At 37.2% G+C, this 16114-nt stretch overlaps 1 protein-coding gene across 5 annotated transcripts in view; it reads right to left on the bottom strand.

Annotated features, from left to right (window-relative positions):
• fhod3a (formin homology 2 domain containing 3a) overlaps positions 1–16114 on the bottom strand; it is a 248677-nt gene that overhangs the window by 211252 nt on the left and 21311 nt on the right. For all 5 annotated transcript variants that reach the window (XM_066715994.1, XM_066715995.1, XM_066715996.1 and 2 more), the window contains exon 3: positions 4768–4832. In XM_066715994.1, coding sequence (XP_066572091.1) covers positions 4768–4832 — 65 coding nt within the window. The remainder of the gene's footprint in view (positions 1–4767; positions 4833–16114) is intronic.

The raw sequence follows: 16114 nt of genomic DNA, 5'->3' as shown, positions 1-16114 counted from the left end.
TACAGGCCTGTAAGTTAAAAAAAAAAAAAAAGACATTGGACTTCACAGAAATACAAGACCTATTGCCAGCAGCTGGGTTGTATTACAACAGCCATTAACCTCTAACACATAGGTCCAAAAGCAGCTCAGACTATGGCAACTGAAACTCCTTGCCCTCTGGAAGCTTTGAAGTTTAGAACTACTGACATGAATACAGACTTCCTTAGAAAACCCTTGAGAGGGGACAGAAGCACATTACTCAGTTTAAAATGTGTGTTGGCTATAGGTTGAGGTACCAGAGTATGGTGCTATCACAGTGGGCTGCTTATTTAATAAATGGCCCAATTCTTCAAGAACCCCCCCTTGCTCAAGTTCTTTAATGTTTAAGAAGCCAACTTTTGATTCAAGAGGGCTCTGATCCATAACCAAAGCCTTTGAGATATAGAAGCAAGGGGAAACTCTGAAGGACCACCCATTGGTTTTGTCAACACCCAAAAGAGAAATTGATGATGCACAGATTTTACACAGTTTAAAAATGCTCTACCTAATACACATCTGCTTTTTTTCTATTTCACCTCAACTATTATATTTTACAGCCAAAACTCCACTATGTATCTCTAGAAAAGTAAAGGGGGACAGAATGTTCTTGCAAAGGAGACTATATATCATCTTGATTTAGAAGTCTTATACACAGACCCCTACACAGTCAAATATGTACTTCTAGCAATAATAGCATCCTGTCATCTCAGAATCCAACCCTACCAATTGCAAAGCTATCAGCCTTCTGTCACTACTGCATTCTGAACAAAACCAATGAACCCGCTTCACTTTATGCTTAGTGTTTTGCTTCAGATCATAGCAGCACTCAGAGCCTTGACCTCACTGTGTCTGGTTTGCTAAATCACCCAAAAGTTTAGAAAAACAGCTGTGAGATTACATTCAAGATTATTTAATCTATGGTAAAAAGGGGGCAACAGGGAGAAAAGGGTGCATATATAATTTAAACGCACATGGAGAAAAGAAAGCAGAAAAGAAACAGCCACCCAATAAATTGATCAAATAAATGGTACATGTACATTGTTGGTTATTATCTTTGAACCAAGGCTATCTCTAAGAGAGAATATGAGTTTGATTGGTGTGTATTTGTAAAAAGGTACTCCAGATGCTGAGGAGTCAAATGAAAGTGGTGTTCATTTGCCATCCCTCATAGTGTGTGTTTGGTTTGAGCACCATTGCCTGCTGTGAATTGAGATTCTGAAAAAGCCAACTCTTCCATCCACCACAGGAAGAGTGGACGCAGCGAGCGACAAAGCCTGAAGCTCTTCACTCAATGAAAATGAAACTTTTCACAAAAAGTTAACTTAGTGCTCACTCTGGTACACACTACGGTGTGCTCGAGCTTGGAAACCACAGCGCTTCCTATGAATTCTCGGGGCGCTCTTTAAATTAAAATCAGATTTGGTTGTACGTTCCGTCGAGCTGCTAACACTCTCCACATGTGTTCTTCTTTCAAGGGGAAATGCTTTCTATTAAAAGTTTCAATTACTGTGCCACAATCTGTAACATTTATGCAGTGAACCTAAGACAAGCCCTCCACCAAAACATTGCAGAGGCCATGTAAATCATATTTTGCAAACAGCCTGCAAATGAATTAAGAGCGTGAAAATGTGAGGCTGTGAGGAATGTTGTGCAGCTTGCAGTCTGTGCACAGACACCTCGCTGAAGCAAGACAGGTGGGTGGAAAGAAAGGAGACTTTCAAAACACATCTATTCACAAACAGTGAAAAGGCAATATAGTCAGTTGGGTGTTGTTGAATGTTGATCAAGTTGTTTGAAGAATTTAATTAAGAATGTTTTGTTTTCCTGTTGTTGTCAACATTGTATTTAACTTTAGGCTATATATCATATGTATGCATTATATTTCAGATTGGCTCCGGCTTCCCCGTGACCCTCACCAGGATAAGCGGTTTCGAAAATGGATGGATGGATGGATTATATTTCAGCAAATAGAAATGGAATCTGCTGGGACATTTAAAGCAAAATGGATAAAGGTCTGCTGTGACTGATCTTCCATGTAAACTCAAGTTTTATCTTCTTTGTCTTGTGTTTCACCCATCTGAGTCATTTCAATAAGATGTACTGAAAATACAAAGTGGCACAATCAAAACGCAGAAAGCGCCTTTGTCTGCTTTACCGGAATATTAAATTAATTCAGCCAAAGCGCCATACTGGCATCAAATAATACATTGTACACTGTTACACAGTATTGGTTTTGGATCCAGCCCTATCAGATAACTATAAAAGGTTCTCATACAGTCTACAAGGTGCTGATTTGAAAATGCCTTACAGTAATCCTGCAGATCTTATGTATGGACAAATAAAAAAGTCAAATTGCATTCAGTACATACCAAAAACAAGCTCATAAATCACTAACAAAAAAAAAAGTAAGAAGACTTAATTCCAAAGAGCCTGGTTATTAACTATATAGCCTATGTATTCACATGCAGTAGCTCAAGACAAAGCAAATCAATCTTAAAACAGAATATTGTTAATCTTAATGTTAATATCTGTACTTAGGTAGGCATGTGTCAAAGTGTATTTAAAATCAAATGTAATCCTTGACAAATTCTTTAGTCATCTAAACTGAGGCTGTAGATAGATAATACATTTTCTAGAACGGGCTTTTGCACATACAGTGAGGGAAAAAGTAATTGATCCCCTGCTGATTTTGAATGTTTGCCCACTGAAAAAGAAATGATCAGTCTATAATTCTAATGGTAGGTGTATTTTAACAGTGAGAGACAGAATAACAACAAAAAAATCCAGAAAAACGCATTTCAAAAAAGTTATGAATTGATTTGCATGTTAATGAGGGAAATAAGTATTTGACCCCTTCGACTTAGTACTTGGTGGCAAAACCCTTGTTGGCAATCACAGAGGTCAGACGTTTCTTGTAGTTGGCCACCAGGTTTGCACACATCTCAGGAGGGATTTTGTCACACTCCTCTTTGCAGATCCTCTCCAAGTCATTAAGGTTTCGAGGCTGACGTTTGGCAACTCGAACCTTCAGCTCCCTCCACATATTTTCTATGGGATTATGGTCTGGAGACTGGCTAGGCAACTCCAGGACCTTAATGTGCTTCTTCTTGAGCCACTCCTTTGTTGCCTTGGCTGTGTGTTTTGGGTCATTGTCATGCTGGAATACCCATCCACGACCCATTTTCAATGCCCTGGCTGAGGGAAGGAGGTTCTCACCCAAAATTTGACGGTACATGGCCCCGTCCATCGTCCCTTAGATTCGGTGCAGTTGTCCTGTCCCCTTAGCAGAAAAACACTCCCAAAGCATAATGTTTCCACCTCCATGTTTGACGGTGGGGATGGTGTTCTTGGGGTCACAGGCAGCATTCCTCCTCCTCCAAACACGGCGAGTTGAGTTGTTGCCAACATCCTTGGACAGCTCTTTGGTCTTGGCCATGGTGGAGAGTTTGGAATCTGATTGATTGCTTCTGTGGACAGGTGTCTTTTATACAGGTAATGAGCTGAGATTAGGAGCACTTATTTCTTATTTCCGTCATTAACATGCAAATCAATTTATAACTTTTTTTAAATGCGTTTTTCTGGATTTTTATTTTGAAATTCTGTCTCTCACTGTTAAAATAGAACTACCATTAAAATTATAGACTGATCATTTCTTTGTCAGTGGGCAAACGTACAAAATCAGCAGGGGATCAAATACTTTCTTCCCTCACTGTAGGCATCATAGGAATGTGCTTGCAAGCTAATTGCAAAGAGAAACCCACAGTGGATGGAGACGAGCAGGCACAAGCCCATAGAAAAAGGTTTTATCGTTCCTCTGCCTCTTTTAAAAGTCCACCTCTGTAAAGCAGAACCAGGTTGCAGAAAACACTGGCATACAGCATAGCAGTTAGTTTCCTCAACAGCAAACCCCAGTACATAGCAGAGACAATGGGAGACTGTTATTTATCAATCAGCAAAACCATTATATTGTTTGACATGGCCTACACTTTTTCTTGACAAGCTGCTATAGCTGTGAAAAACTAAATTCCCCCAGGGAATCTCATTGAGCATCAGTGACACTCACTGTTATTATCACAAAAAACATTTTCTTAACTTTGAGACGCAAAAGGTGAATGAATGTGTCATTAAAAGCAAACTTTCTTCCGACCCTCCTCATTCTAAATGTTCAGTCCAACAAGCCTGGACATGCACTGTACTGATACACAGTTAATCTAAAACCTCTAATTTGATTCTGTTATGTGTAAATTAGCACTCTGTACACAATCGCTTACTGACTGTGGGTGTGGGTTAGTTCTCCACTGTTTGGCATGCTTGTTACAATATGTTTTTTTTTTTTTTTATCAATTTACACTTTGTAACAGGGTTGTAAAACCATGTTAAACTTCCCAGATGAGAGCTTGTATAATGTTTAATTATTTGAAATGTATTGTGCAGGTCCAGGCCCACACACAATGATATATTTCCCTCTCACACACGAGAGCTTTGCCTCATTCCATTCCTCTGAAGGAGGCTAACCAACCCTGGGAGTCGAAAAAAAAATGTCTTCGTAATTTTAATATACTTTTCAGAACATAAAAAACAGGGTGACTTTATGTTTCCTTTCTTGTTTTTTTATGTTCTGTATAATAGCAAGTGAAGGTAGGCAAGCTGATTTATGATATGGCATCCCGTTCCCCGAAAAGTCTGAGTTTCCCACACTTTTGAAAAGCTTTTTCTTTGCCAAATATAAATAATAGGCATTCAACTTACCGATGCAGGCATGGACCCTTACTGACAGCTGTGTCCTCAAAACCATACTGTGCTTCTTGCCTCTCCTGGGTAGAAAAACACACAAAAAGCATTACATAAATATTTGTATCACTGTTGTGCATCTGTTATTAAACAAGCTGTTTTTTTATTTGGAATCTAGGTAACAAACCCTATTATACAGATAATAATTATAATTATTTTATATTTCTAAGCAAACACACTTATCCAGAACAATTTACAACTATTACAGTACATCAAATTATTTTTACATACAATTGCCCATTTATAAAGCTTGCTTTTTACTAGAGCAATCTAGGAAAGATACCTTTCTCAAGGGACCTTTAGCAGTGTCCCCCACCAAGGAATGAACCCACAACCCTCTGCTGCAGAGTCCAGAGCCCTAACCCATTACTCCTCACTTTTTTGTTGGCACATTGACTGGTGTTTTTTCATTTTTAAGAATGCCTCTGGCAATAAACAATTGCGTACAATTTTGGTAAAGGTTTCAATCTAAATATCTGGTTAGCAAAAATGAAACCGTCCTAGATGACAGCTTCTCTGCATCCAACTGTATAATGTTTAATGTTTAATTATTTGAAACTCATAACGTATTGTGCAGGTCTAGGCCAGACACAATGATATATTTCGAATGGTATAGATACACACACTTCATTTTAACAAAGGATACAGAGCACATATTCTCACTGTTCCTGTTGTCTTAAAAAACAAAAATACTCTAGTTGGTCTGTTGGGTGGCTACTGAAAGATGACTTTAATAATTAATGTACATCAACTATATGAATCAAGGAGTGCTATGTAGCATGATTTTGAAAGTTTAATATACATACATGTGTTAGATTCATTTCTCCAGACGCTTGACAGATAGTATATGTAAATCAGAAATACTTCTTAGTCTAACTGTTCATGTCTGATACTGGGTGGTCTACAAAATATTTACTTTTTTCTACTCTGCCAGTGCACTGACTCCAGAACAACATTAGCAGTCCTCGCTCCTATAGGTGAGAAAAAGGAGGCCATGAAGTGACAACATGTTTGTTTTGCTCTTTGCCAGTGTATGCATAGCAACAAGAGGACACAACACAAACTTGAGAGGTATTCCATTCTGCCAGGGAGCTTCTGATTTATCACCTTTCACTCCTTTGAATACACAAACGAATATGCTGAGATTGCTATGGTGAGGGAGAATGCTGCTTCACCTTGAAGAGATTAAGGCTGGAGAACTACAATACATTAATCCCATCATGATGGTAAATATGTACCTGGACGAGGGTTCAATCTCTTGTCGTGTAGCACTGAAGAAAATAATTTCACATTTTGCTTCTTAAAGGATAACAAGTTGCCACTATATAGAAAACGAAAAACTCATCACGTGTTACCCATATAAGAGAAACTGTAGATAATAGATTCTTCCATTTCTATATTCAGTGTGTGATGACCTCATTACCCCAGAAAATCAATGTCCTTTATCACATTGTACAGTATATTGTTCTAAACCACAAGAGCAGGTAAGTCAAATTCTCAATTAAGAAAGGAATATTAATACTCAAATGGCCCTTAGTGGTGTAATACATGACTTGATGAACTGTAAATGCTATTTCCAGTTCCACATCTTTTAAGAGAGTGTTGCATTAACATGTCTGTTTAATTCTCTTTTTGTTAGGTAAACTCTGGCACTACACCAGGGACATCTATTATGTATTTCCAGAAAGCTTGTCAGTTGCCTGTCAAATGACAAAAGCTGATTTTACTGATGACCTTGGCCTTCTCAGCGAATGGAAGAACACTGGAAGATATAAATAATTTTACCAACCTAGAGAGGGAGGTGTTTACTGATGCTGGCACTCAAAGAACACATATCTAAAGCTGCAAAACATGGATTTGGAAAAGTAGGTAACTTTTTTAAATCAGCATTGTGTCTGATCTAAACTGTGGATTACAGTCATAGAAATCCACAACAGAAATGTATAAGTTTATCAGTTAATTCCAAAGTAAAATACCTGTGGAAGATGTTCAGATAAATAAACTATTGCATAACATAATAACAGAGAAAGAAGCCAGATGCAAATCTCCCAAACCCAGAACAAGATTAAATAACTGTACACTACCAGTGGACATGTTAAGTGTATGAAGGTGTGTAAAAGAGATTGACTGTATGTAGACCATGTGGACCATGGACCATATGTCCATACTTTGTCATTTAATTTAAGACAGTTGAGCTCAACAAATGCTAAGGGTTAGCACACATTCTTTGACACAGCCTAGTAAAAGGTTAGACAAGGGAGTCTCAGACAAGGGCCCTGAAGCAGATATTTCCTTTTCTCCCCCTAGAGCTTCCACAAATTGTCCAGAGGCTAAACTGGGAATGAAATAAAGCCTTGCTCTTATTAACCATCTCTACTGGTCTCTATCTGCTAGTTCCCCTTTCCAAGTAGTAAGAGACTGCATAGGTCAGCCTCTTAATGGTAATAGTCAAGGTATAAAGAAATCAATTCCACTTCATCTTCCCAAGATCTACAACTCTCCAGTTTGACCGGAATCAAATCAGCATACCAGGCACTACTTTAGGGCTCAATTGGCTAGTAAACTGATCAGCAGCACTGCCAGGACTTAAGCCCATGACCTCTTGATGGTGAGGATAAACAGTGTAACTAGCAATCACATCCACTGGCCACATCAGCTCAACAGGGGTGATATATGAGGGGCAACTCCAAGCGACTTCTAAGCCACACAGTGTTTATTTAACGGAGGGTTATGGTGTGCTCCTACATCAGGCAAATGTTTTCTCAGGAAACCCAATCTGAAATGCGTCTTGACAAAATCAGCAAAATCTCTCGGTCTCTCTCTCTGTCTCTCCCTCGCACGCCTACCTGCATAAGTCTTTATTGTTTCCAGCCATGTAGAGTGCACAGCAAGGGATACTTGTGCTTTATTTACTTTACATTTACACATCAGTCAGTAATATCCATTTCACGCTTCTGTCTCCAAATAGATAAGTAATTAAAATAAATAAAAGAGCCCTCTGACTCTTGCACTTCTAGGTTATCTTAGCACTTTTACAGCTGTACATCAGGTCTCCTCCTCTTTCTCAGTCTGGAAACTCTACATCTTCTTTAGGGCCTTACCTTCATTTTTCTATGAGTTTTTCAAGAATTAATTTCTACAATTAAAAAGGGGGGGGTGGAAAGACCTCTAAGCTTAACATAAACCAAATGAAGAAAGATCTGACTGTCAGAGTGTTTATCAATAAGAAAGTGACTGCAAACAAACCAACAAATTCATGCACAAAAATATAATTGTCTTTAGATGCTTGAAGAACAGCGAAGTTATTATGAGATTTGTGTTTATTTTTGTTTGTATGCTTGTTGATCTGACTTATTAGTGCATCTCTAGGAAGTTTTATAACTGACCTTGTTTTTTTATAACTGCTAGATGAGGCTACAGAAATATTTTATCATTATTAATCACAATATAATCTGAGGGAGCTTTCTTGTGCAGGGGACAGCAACATCATTTAAAGATGCAATTCAACCTAACTGAAAATCTGACTTTATAATACTCCTTAGTATTAACTGAATATGAGATATTAAACTCAGAAAATAGAGTCGTAAAGGTTAGAAATCACTGGTATGTAGGCGAGCTGTTCAATGTCAATAATTCTTTACTGTGCTTGCTAAAAGCCACACGCCGCAGAGACGTCCCTTAGTGCACTACAGTCACGCTCCACTCTGCTGAGTCAACCCTGGCGGGGAATGAAACACACAGCCCTGCCAATCACAGGATGCCTCTTCTTACCACTGCGCCATTCCTTGGATAAGCACTGTCAGAAAGCCTTAAATTGGTGGCTGTAAACTGACAGGTTTTAGTGATCATATACTGCTTGAAAAACAGAGCCCCTCTCTGTTCTAAGCAGCACACACTATTTGACACAGCACAATAAAAACAGAGGAGGGAAATGTAATTTATCTCCCTATTGCCTGACCTGAGGAAGAAGAATCCTCTCTCTGTTGGCAAAGAACTTAGAGACGGTACAGACATTAAATACTGAAAAGGTTTCACAGCAGCGATAACAGACACACATTCTACTTTTGTCCAAATCAACAAACAGGCAAACAAACCATCCAAAAATTGGGCTTGTTATTTCTTTCAAAGCTTCCCAAAAAAAAAAAATGTACTGGAGAAAAGGATTCCCAGCAAGGAAAAAACATGTTTTCTATTACTCTAATGTTTTCCATCTAAAGTAACAATGGAGTGAATTTATTTGTATTATTTCTTTATGAAAAACAGCACAATAAGTGTTTATTTTATTTTAAGTCAAAGTAACTTGGAAGAAGTCAACCATACAATTCTAAAAGGGAGAGTGAAAAGTGTTTTGACGTCTCCAGCAGCCCACAGAAAGACCTCCATTGTCCAGTCAGTGATAGACATTGTGAGCACAAAGTGAGCATGTCAGGGAGAGGAGGAAGACACATAATACCCCCAGCACAGCACACACACCTTGACTGGAGATAGCATTACATCCACCTAAGATTATAACAAAGGTAGCTGATTAAACAAAGGAAAAGTTTAACAACCCACCACTTAAAATGTGACGTTGGATAAACCAGGCTATGGTCATGAAAACCAAGCTTACTGACACTGTGTTTTGGTATTTTCGGTGGTTAAGCATTTTATTGCAACTCTCATCTAAATAAATTGCCCACGTATAGTTTCCTCATGTGCTTTGGCAAACTATTGGTTTCTGGGGTCTAACTTTGAATGCAATATTCCAATGCCTCAAGAACTGTATATTTGAGCAGTGTCAATACAGGCATCTCTAGCAATCAGAAAAACTTTGCTTCTGTGTCTCCCTGTATTGTCTAGCCTAAATGAGTGCCAGTGTTGGAGTGATGGTGAGAGTACCACTGATGTCACTCAGTATTGACTGCTCAATATGTTGTCTTCATATATTGTATTTATACTACAGTAAGTTACTTATAATATGTATGTTTCTGATCCCTTTATTAAAACAACAGCATGCTCTGACTCAACTGTGTAATCACAAATAAAACTGAAATATAATAAGATGTTTAATATCAACTGTAAAAACGGTTAATATATGAATAAACAACATTTTATTTACTATATCACCAGTCCTTGACTAAAGAACATTATGGGATTTAATGTTGGCATTTAATGTTTACATTGTACATTGAAAGCCCTCAGCATTATATTAAAAGAAACACTAAACATTAAAAATGATCATTGTATCAACCAGTTCATTCTGAATTGCTTTCCACTGTACTAAAATTAAGTAATGCATCTCTGTATTTAGTGGAACATTTAATGTAAATTAAATTAACTTTCACTGAAGAAGAGGGTAGTTTCAAAGTCAATTTGTAAGGGCCTCCATTGGCAGCCCAGACAGGGCCGTACAATTGCAGAGATTTGGTGATTCAAATCTGTAACTCACAATACTCACTGTACAACAGTTTATCTCCAGTGCAAAAGTAAGAGCAGATTTGCTCTTACAGAGAAAACAAAATACATTTGTTCAAACTCGCTTTAAAGACGGAATAAAATATTGTCTGCCTTCTGCCAAATAAATAAAAATACCAACTGACATTTTCCAATGTTCTCATACTGGTAAATTAAATTACAAATGCAAACACACGTTTATGTAACTGCATTTCTGTTCTTATTTGCAGAAATTTGACTCCTGTTTGTGGTGGGAAATATGTGCTTCTGTGAAGCAAAACTGATATCATGCATTTTATGTAATACAGAAAATAATAACTTAGCAAAGTATCATTTGGTTAAAAGGAACCAGCTTTTCTAAGATGAGGAACAGATTTGGGTCACTCTCTGAAAATGTAAAATCAATAGTGAGCTGGCACCCAGGAGGCAGGAGGTAGAAACAGAATTAAAGGAAATAAAATACTTTTATTTAAATAATTACACAAAACAAAACCATCAGCACATTGTCCTAAATTAAAAATACTCCCAAATACAGTCTCCCCCCAGCCCTTCTTACTTTCCACTCTCTGTGTCTCCTTCTGGTGGGAGCAGAGGCTACTTAAAAAGGGCGTAGTGCCAACCCCAGGGGAAAATTTACTGATCAGCCAACTCTACACGGGCTGTGTTCTCATGTTGGTCAATCAGTCAGTTAAGCGTTCCAGACTGGCACAGCAAAGCCATGTGGCGGGGTGAGCTCACCCTGTTACAATATATAACTATAACTTTGAGTTAGACATTCTGGTAATACGTTTGGAGAATTTAGTATGAAACAGAATTCAGTTGAAATAACTGATGTTAGAGGAAGAAGATTTAAGATGTTGCACAGACACCAAAACAATATCAGCTTAATTAAACCACAGAATTCCCTTAGGAGTGGCTCAACTGGTAAAGGCATCCATTAGGAGCGCAGGTTGGTTAATACAATCCAAACTTTAGTGGGCTGTGACTAGAGTTCCCAAAAGGGCAACACACAATTGCCCCAAGTGCTCCTGGATTGAGCGAACTTGAAATCGGTTAGTTTCCTCAGTTTGCCACACCACACTGAATCCCACAGCTTGATCTGAACCAGGGAGTCTGCAGAGTTATCAGAGAGGGCTGCATCAGTCTTTCCAGCAACACTGTAGCTGATTATAGCCTGTCAGATTACAGCATTAAAAAAAGCAGGTGACACACAACACGAAAATGCAGTTTTGGTGAGACACATGCATGTTGTCTTTCTTTATCTCTACTTTGTTGTTATGAAGGATGTAGCAGTAACATGTGTTTATAGAGACTTCAAAATGGGGGGTTATAAAAATATATATATATTGTTAATTCAGTAATGTAGTACCTACTGTAATGTTTGATTACAAACACAAATAAGACGATTAATCTAAATATGTCACGTAATAATTGTGATTAATCACATATTTAATGTTTAATGTTAAAATTACATAAAACATTTACATTATATATTAGTGTAATTCTCTAGCAGAATGGGTATAAAATAATCCCAAGGAAATCCTACCAAATCTTGTTTTAATAACAATTCCAGCAATCCAGGACAGAATTGTAAAAAAACAAAAGAGGTCACAAGAGTCTTAAGAGTTCTTTGCTTCTTTATTATAAATGTACTGAAAATACCCTGTATATGCAGTTAAATCATAATTGAACTAAACTGAAAATCTGCACTGCATTTTATAGACTTTTAAAGGCATAGGCTCGATAGGTCACCTATTTCTTCTCACTGAGCCAGACGAGTTTTCAGAAGATAATGCTGCTCTCCTCTGTTTTATTAATACTGATGCTGTACACCACCTTGACTAGCACCGTGGATATAAGCATGTTTGGCTTTTAAGTGATAGCTCAAATTTGATGTACTTCTCCCTACACAGAGATTACATATCCCTTTGTTTTTGTCCGTTGAACCATCAGAAACTGTTCAAAAACTGAAAAAGCCATTCAATAATCCAACTACGGGTCCATGGACCTAATAACTACATTAACTACACACAACAGACATTTCTGCATCTATAATGACATATTAAGAGTCTTAGAATTTTAAATAATGGTCCCTCTTATAAGGACATCAAAATAAAATGTATTATTAGCAAACAATAAAAAAATATTATTTTTTTTGTTAAGTAGCATGCATAGTTTTTTACTAACTATAATAGTTACTATTTCGTGCTTTAAACATAGACATAGGGCCGGATTAAATCAAAACTTTGACCCACCCGCTAATAGGAAACTACAAACCTGTACATCATAGTGGTTACATATATGATTAGAGGAAAGTGGCATCTTACTAAAAATGAAGCCGCAACTGAGTACAGTTTTGTTGTTTACTATTAGCGGGTGGGTCAAAGTTTTGATTTAATCTGGCCCATAGTGTGGTGCCTGTTTCAACACATTGTGCTGTGTGTTGTAATAGGCAAGTGTAAATGCATTGTATGTCCTACACAAAAAGTGTTTATAAATGTACGTGCTTCACTGTAGAACGTATCTTTAACACACAGTGAAACCATAGTAATATCTGATCTCTCCAGAGGGGTGTGGACAACAGAATTCTATACTCTCAAACAACCAATCAGATGGAAATTAATTTCATATTAGCAGGAAGAGTCTGAAATTAAAATGCTAAACCTGACACTAAATGTCACAATGTATTTCTGCAGCTGCTTTGGTAACAAATTTACTCTTCTATGATCTTATGCTTTTCAAGTTTTTAATCCCTGCTTCAAAAGCAAATTGGACTGGATGGACACTGGACAAAATTATACAGAGGGAATAACCAGAATTTACACATCATTTGTTTGTGCTTTATATGAACAGCATTTTGATTTGCAATACCAAAAGATTGCAGGTTAATGTAAACAATAATGTATATTAATTCAGATTGCTTAGGCTTTTGCTCATTAAGATTGCATTGCAATATGTTGACTGATGTGATGGTATGGATAGATAGTAGATTTTCCAGCCTGGTTGACAGCACCAACATTTCTGCTGCCTTTGTAAAGCAATTGTACTCCACGGGAAATCAGTATGGATAGACAGTTTTAAAACCACCTTTGTACTCAACTGTGTTATAATTTTCTCGTATCAAGTTGTATCACTATACTGTTGTTGAGACACAGGTGTCACATCCCCACCCACCAGCCCCCCTTGTTGTACCTCACACACACTGACTGAAAACTGAAATGAACTGGCATCAGGAAAGGGGATCCATTTCAGCAAATGGCAGATTACCAGAGATCACCTGCAGACTCACGTACTGTCCATTAGAGTCTGTTTAGACAAGGCTGTCAACAACAAAGTGTGGATTATTCTTCCTTAATCCAGCTCATGTTGGCCGCTATATTTATACCATGTTACTACACTGTTCAAAGATACAAGGCCTGTCACACCACACAGGATAAGAAAAACAAACAACAACAAAAGGAATAATAATTTTCTACACAAGAGATCTCACTGGGGATCTCTCAAATTTGTTTAGTTCAGGGAAGCATCAGGAATTCCTTGCTCATCCTGAAGCGTGCCGAGCAACTTCCCTTTTGAGTTACAGAAGGGAAACTGGCTCTTACTGTCAATTTCTTCTTCCAGATCACCTCTGTTATTTTTTCCCACTCCAATCACCCAATATCCCTCCTCTAACCACATGCCCTACTTAAACCCAGCTGTAAATACAGGGTTCACACATAGGTGACTCACTACTCCTATTATTTTGATCAAAATGTAAAAAAAGAAATCCAACATAGCCACATGGAAGGGAAACAGAGAAGTCTACAGACTATAATCTTAAACTCGGGAGACCTGCCATAAACTGGGAAGATGAAAGTCTAGTTGATTATCTTAAGACATCAGAAATAGTAGAATTCCAGGCGAAAAACAAAGTACACATACCAAACAGAATATTTCCTACATAATATATACTTCTACATATAGAGTGTGTTCCTTTGTCATAAATACATTATACCCTTTTTTCAACTGTTATTAATAAAATACTGTACTAAATATTTTTAAGTATGGTTTACTCAAGAATATTGTGTGTACTAGTTGTACAAATATTATTAAGAGATTCCTAATATGTGTACTTTCAGCTAGAACACTCAAAGTATAATATATATAAGAAATATAAGCCTTTATATATTTAATCACAGCATTATATAATTTCTTCCAAGAGTACTTACTCAATGTTCTTTACTTTTTGTAATGATATATGCCTTTTAACACATTACACTTAAAATAATAAACTGAAAAAATGCATATTTAATGGATCATCTATTGTTGTTGACACTCAGATGTTAAAGGTTAGCTTCATATTGTGATTTGAAGTACTACTTAAAAGAGCTAAATGTACATATCTACATATCATTGTATAGTTCAATGTGTTCATTTCTGCATATATTGACAAAAATAATTAAAAGCCTTGGTCAAGAATATTGCAATAGCAGGTTTGACAAGTTTAAACAGTGGTCTATAAACAAAAAAGTTTAAGTTAAAGGAGGAGGAGGAGGAGGAGGAGGAGGAGAAGAAGAAAAGGAAGAGGAAAAGGAAGAAGGAAAGGACTATTATTCTGTCTTCTATGGCTTACTTCTTCAGGAAGGTTTTGCTATCCAGTTTCCCCCAAGAGTAGTGACATGGTACGGTTTACTGAAAGGCCTACTGTATTTAAAAAAAAAAAATCACAATAGATGGAATCCATTAATGTCTGTCAAAAAGAAACGAAAGAAAAAAGAAAAAAGAAGACTGTGTGAAGTAACCCATCAGAACTCCTGCTGAGGCCTTTTCTCAAATACTGACGGCTCTGAGAAACAGAAGCTTCAGGCCACCCAAAAACTAGAATAACAAAAACTTCCCTGAAAAACTAGTCGTCGTCCCAACTGCAGATGTGGTGTCATTATTGGGTATTACCGCAAAAATGGTGAGAGCATTCTGATTCTGTTAACATGCTGAGGGGCCTTGAATAGCTTCACTTTAAAAACCAGAGTGATAATTGTTTAACTTAAATCTTGCTACCGTTACGCTATCATGGTTTGATCATTTCTTCAAGAATGTCTGCAAAGAGCTTTGTATGGGCTTGCATGCATGTCTTTCTTAAGAATCCAAACTGTGGATTATCACTGTTACTGTTGTTATCAAGTCTTGAGCTTGGTATGTCCAAATGTGGTGGAAAAAATTGAAAAGCATCACTGTCCCATTTACACAAATCTGTTATGTGTAGGCATGCCAGTGTGGTAGTGGCAGTGATATAATCAGTGGCATCTTTCTTTTTGTGTAGTATCTTGATGTTTAGTAAGAGATACAGATATCAGGATTGTGAGCATTCCTGATAAACAGTAAGCATGCAGGAGTCAATTTATCAATGTTTCAGTTATGCCAAAATTAAACTAGAATGTAAGCAAATGCTGATCAAATGCTTACGTATTATTTCCCATGTATTCCTGTTGTAACCAGGCAATCTTTTGGCAGCCTAATCTATAGATTTCTGACATTAATGTTTTTATACCCAAATAAACAACTGACTAGACCAGTGGTATTCTGCTAGAATATCTTCCTAGTTACAATGGAGGCTTGAAATGTAATCTGTTTCCTTTACAGGCTATTATTTACCATGAAGGGGTTTAATATTAGGCACAAAATCCAATTAAATAAAGGCCTCTGAGATTGTACAGAGCAAAACCATAAGGCCTTCGAAAGAATCTGGATATATCTGGAGTCTAAAGGGAAATGGGAAATCTTAAAAGAGCAGACACACGACTGAGAAACTCTCTCTTGATTTTATAAATTCTTTGTTGTATTAACATTCAGGGAAGTTAAGACTCAAATCAGTACATTTTGAGGTCAAAAAGCT

Source organism: Amia ocellicauda, chromosome 10 (genome assembly GCF_036373705.1).
Source record: "Amia ocellicauda isolate fAmiCal2 chromosome 10, fAmiCal2.hap1, whole genome shotgun sequence".
In the NCBI taxonomy this organism is placed as follows: Eukaryota; Metazoa; Chordata; class Actinopteri; order Amiiformes; family Amiidae; genus Amia; species Amia ocellicauda.
Note: the sequence above shows the minus strand (reverse complement) of the source record. Positions and strands in the feature narration are given on the sequence as shown.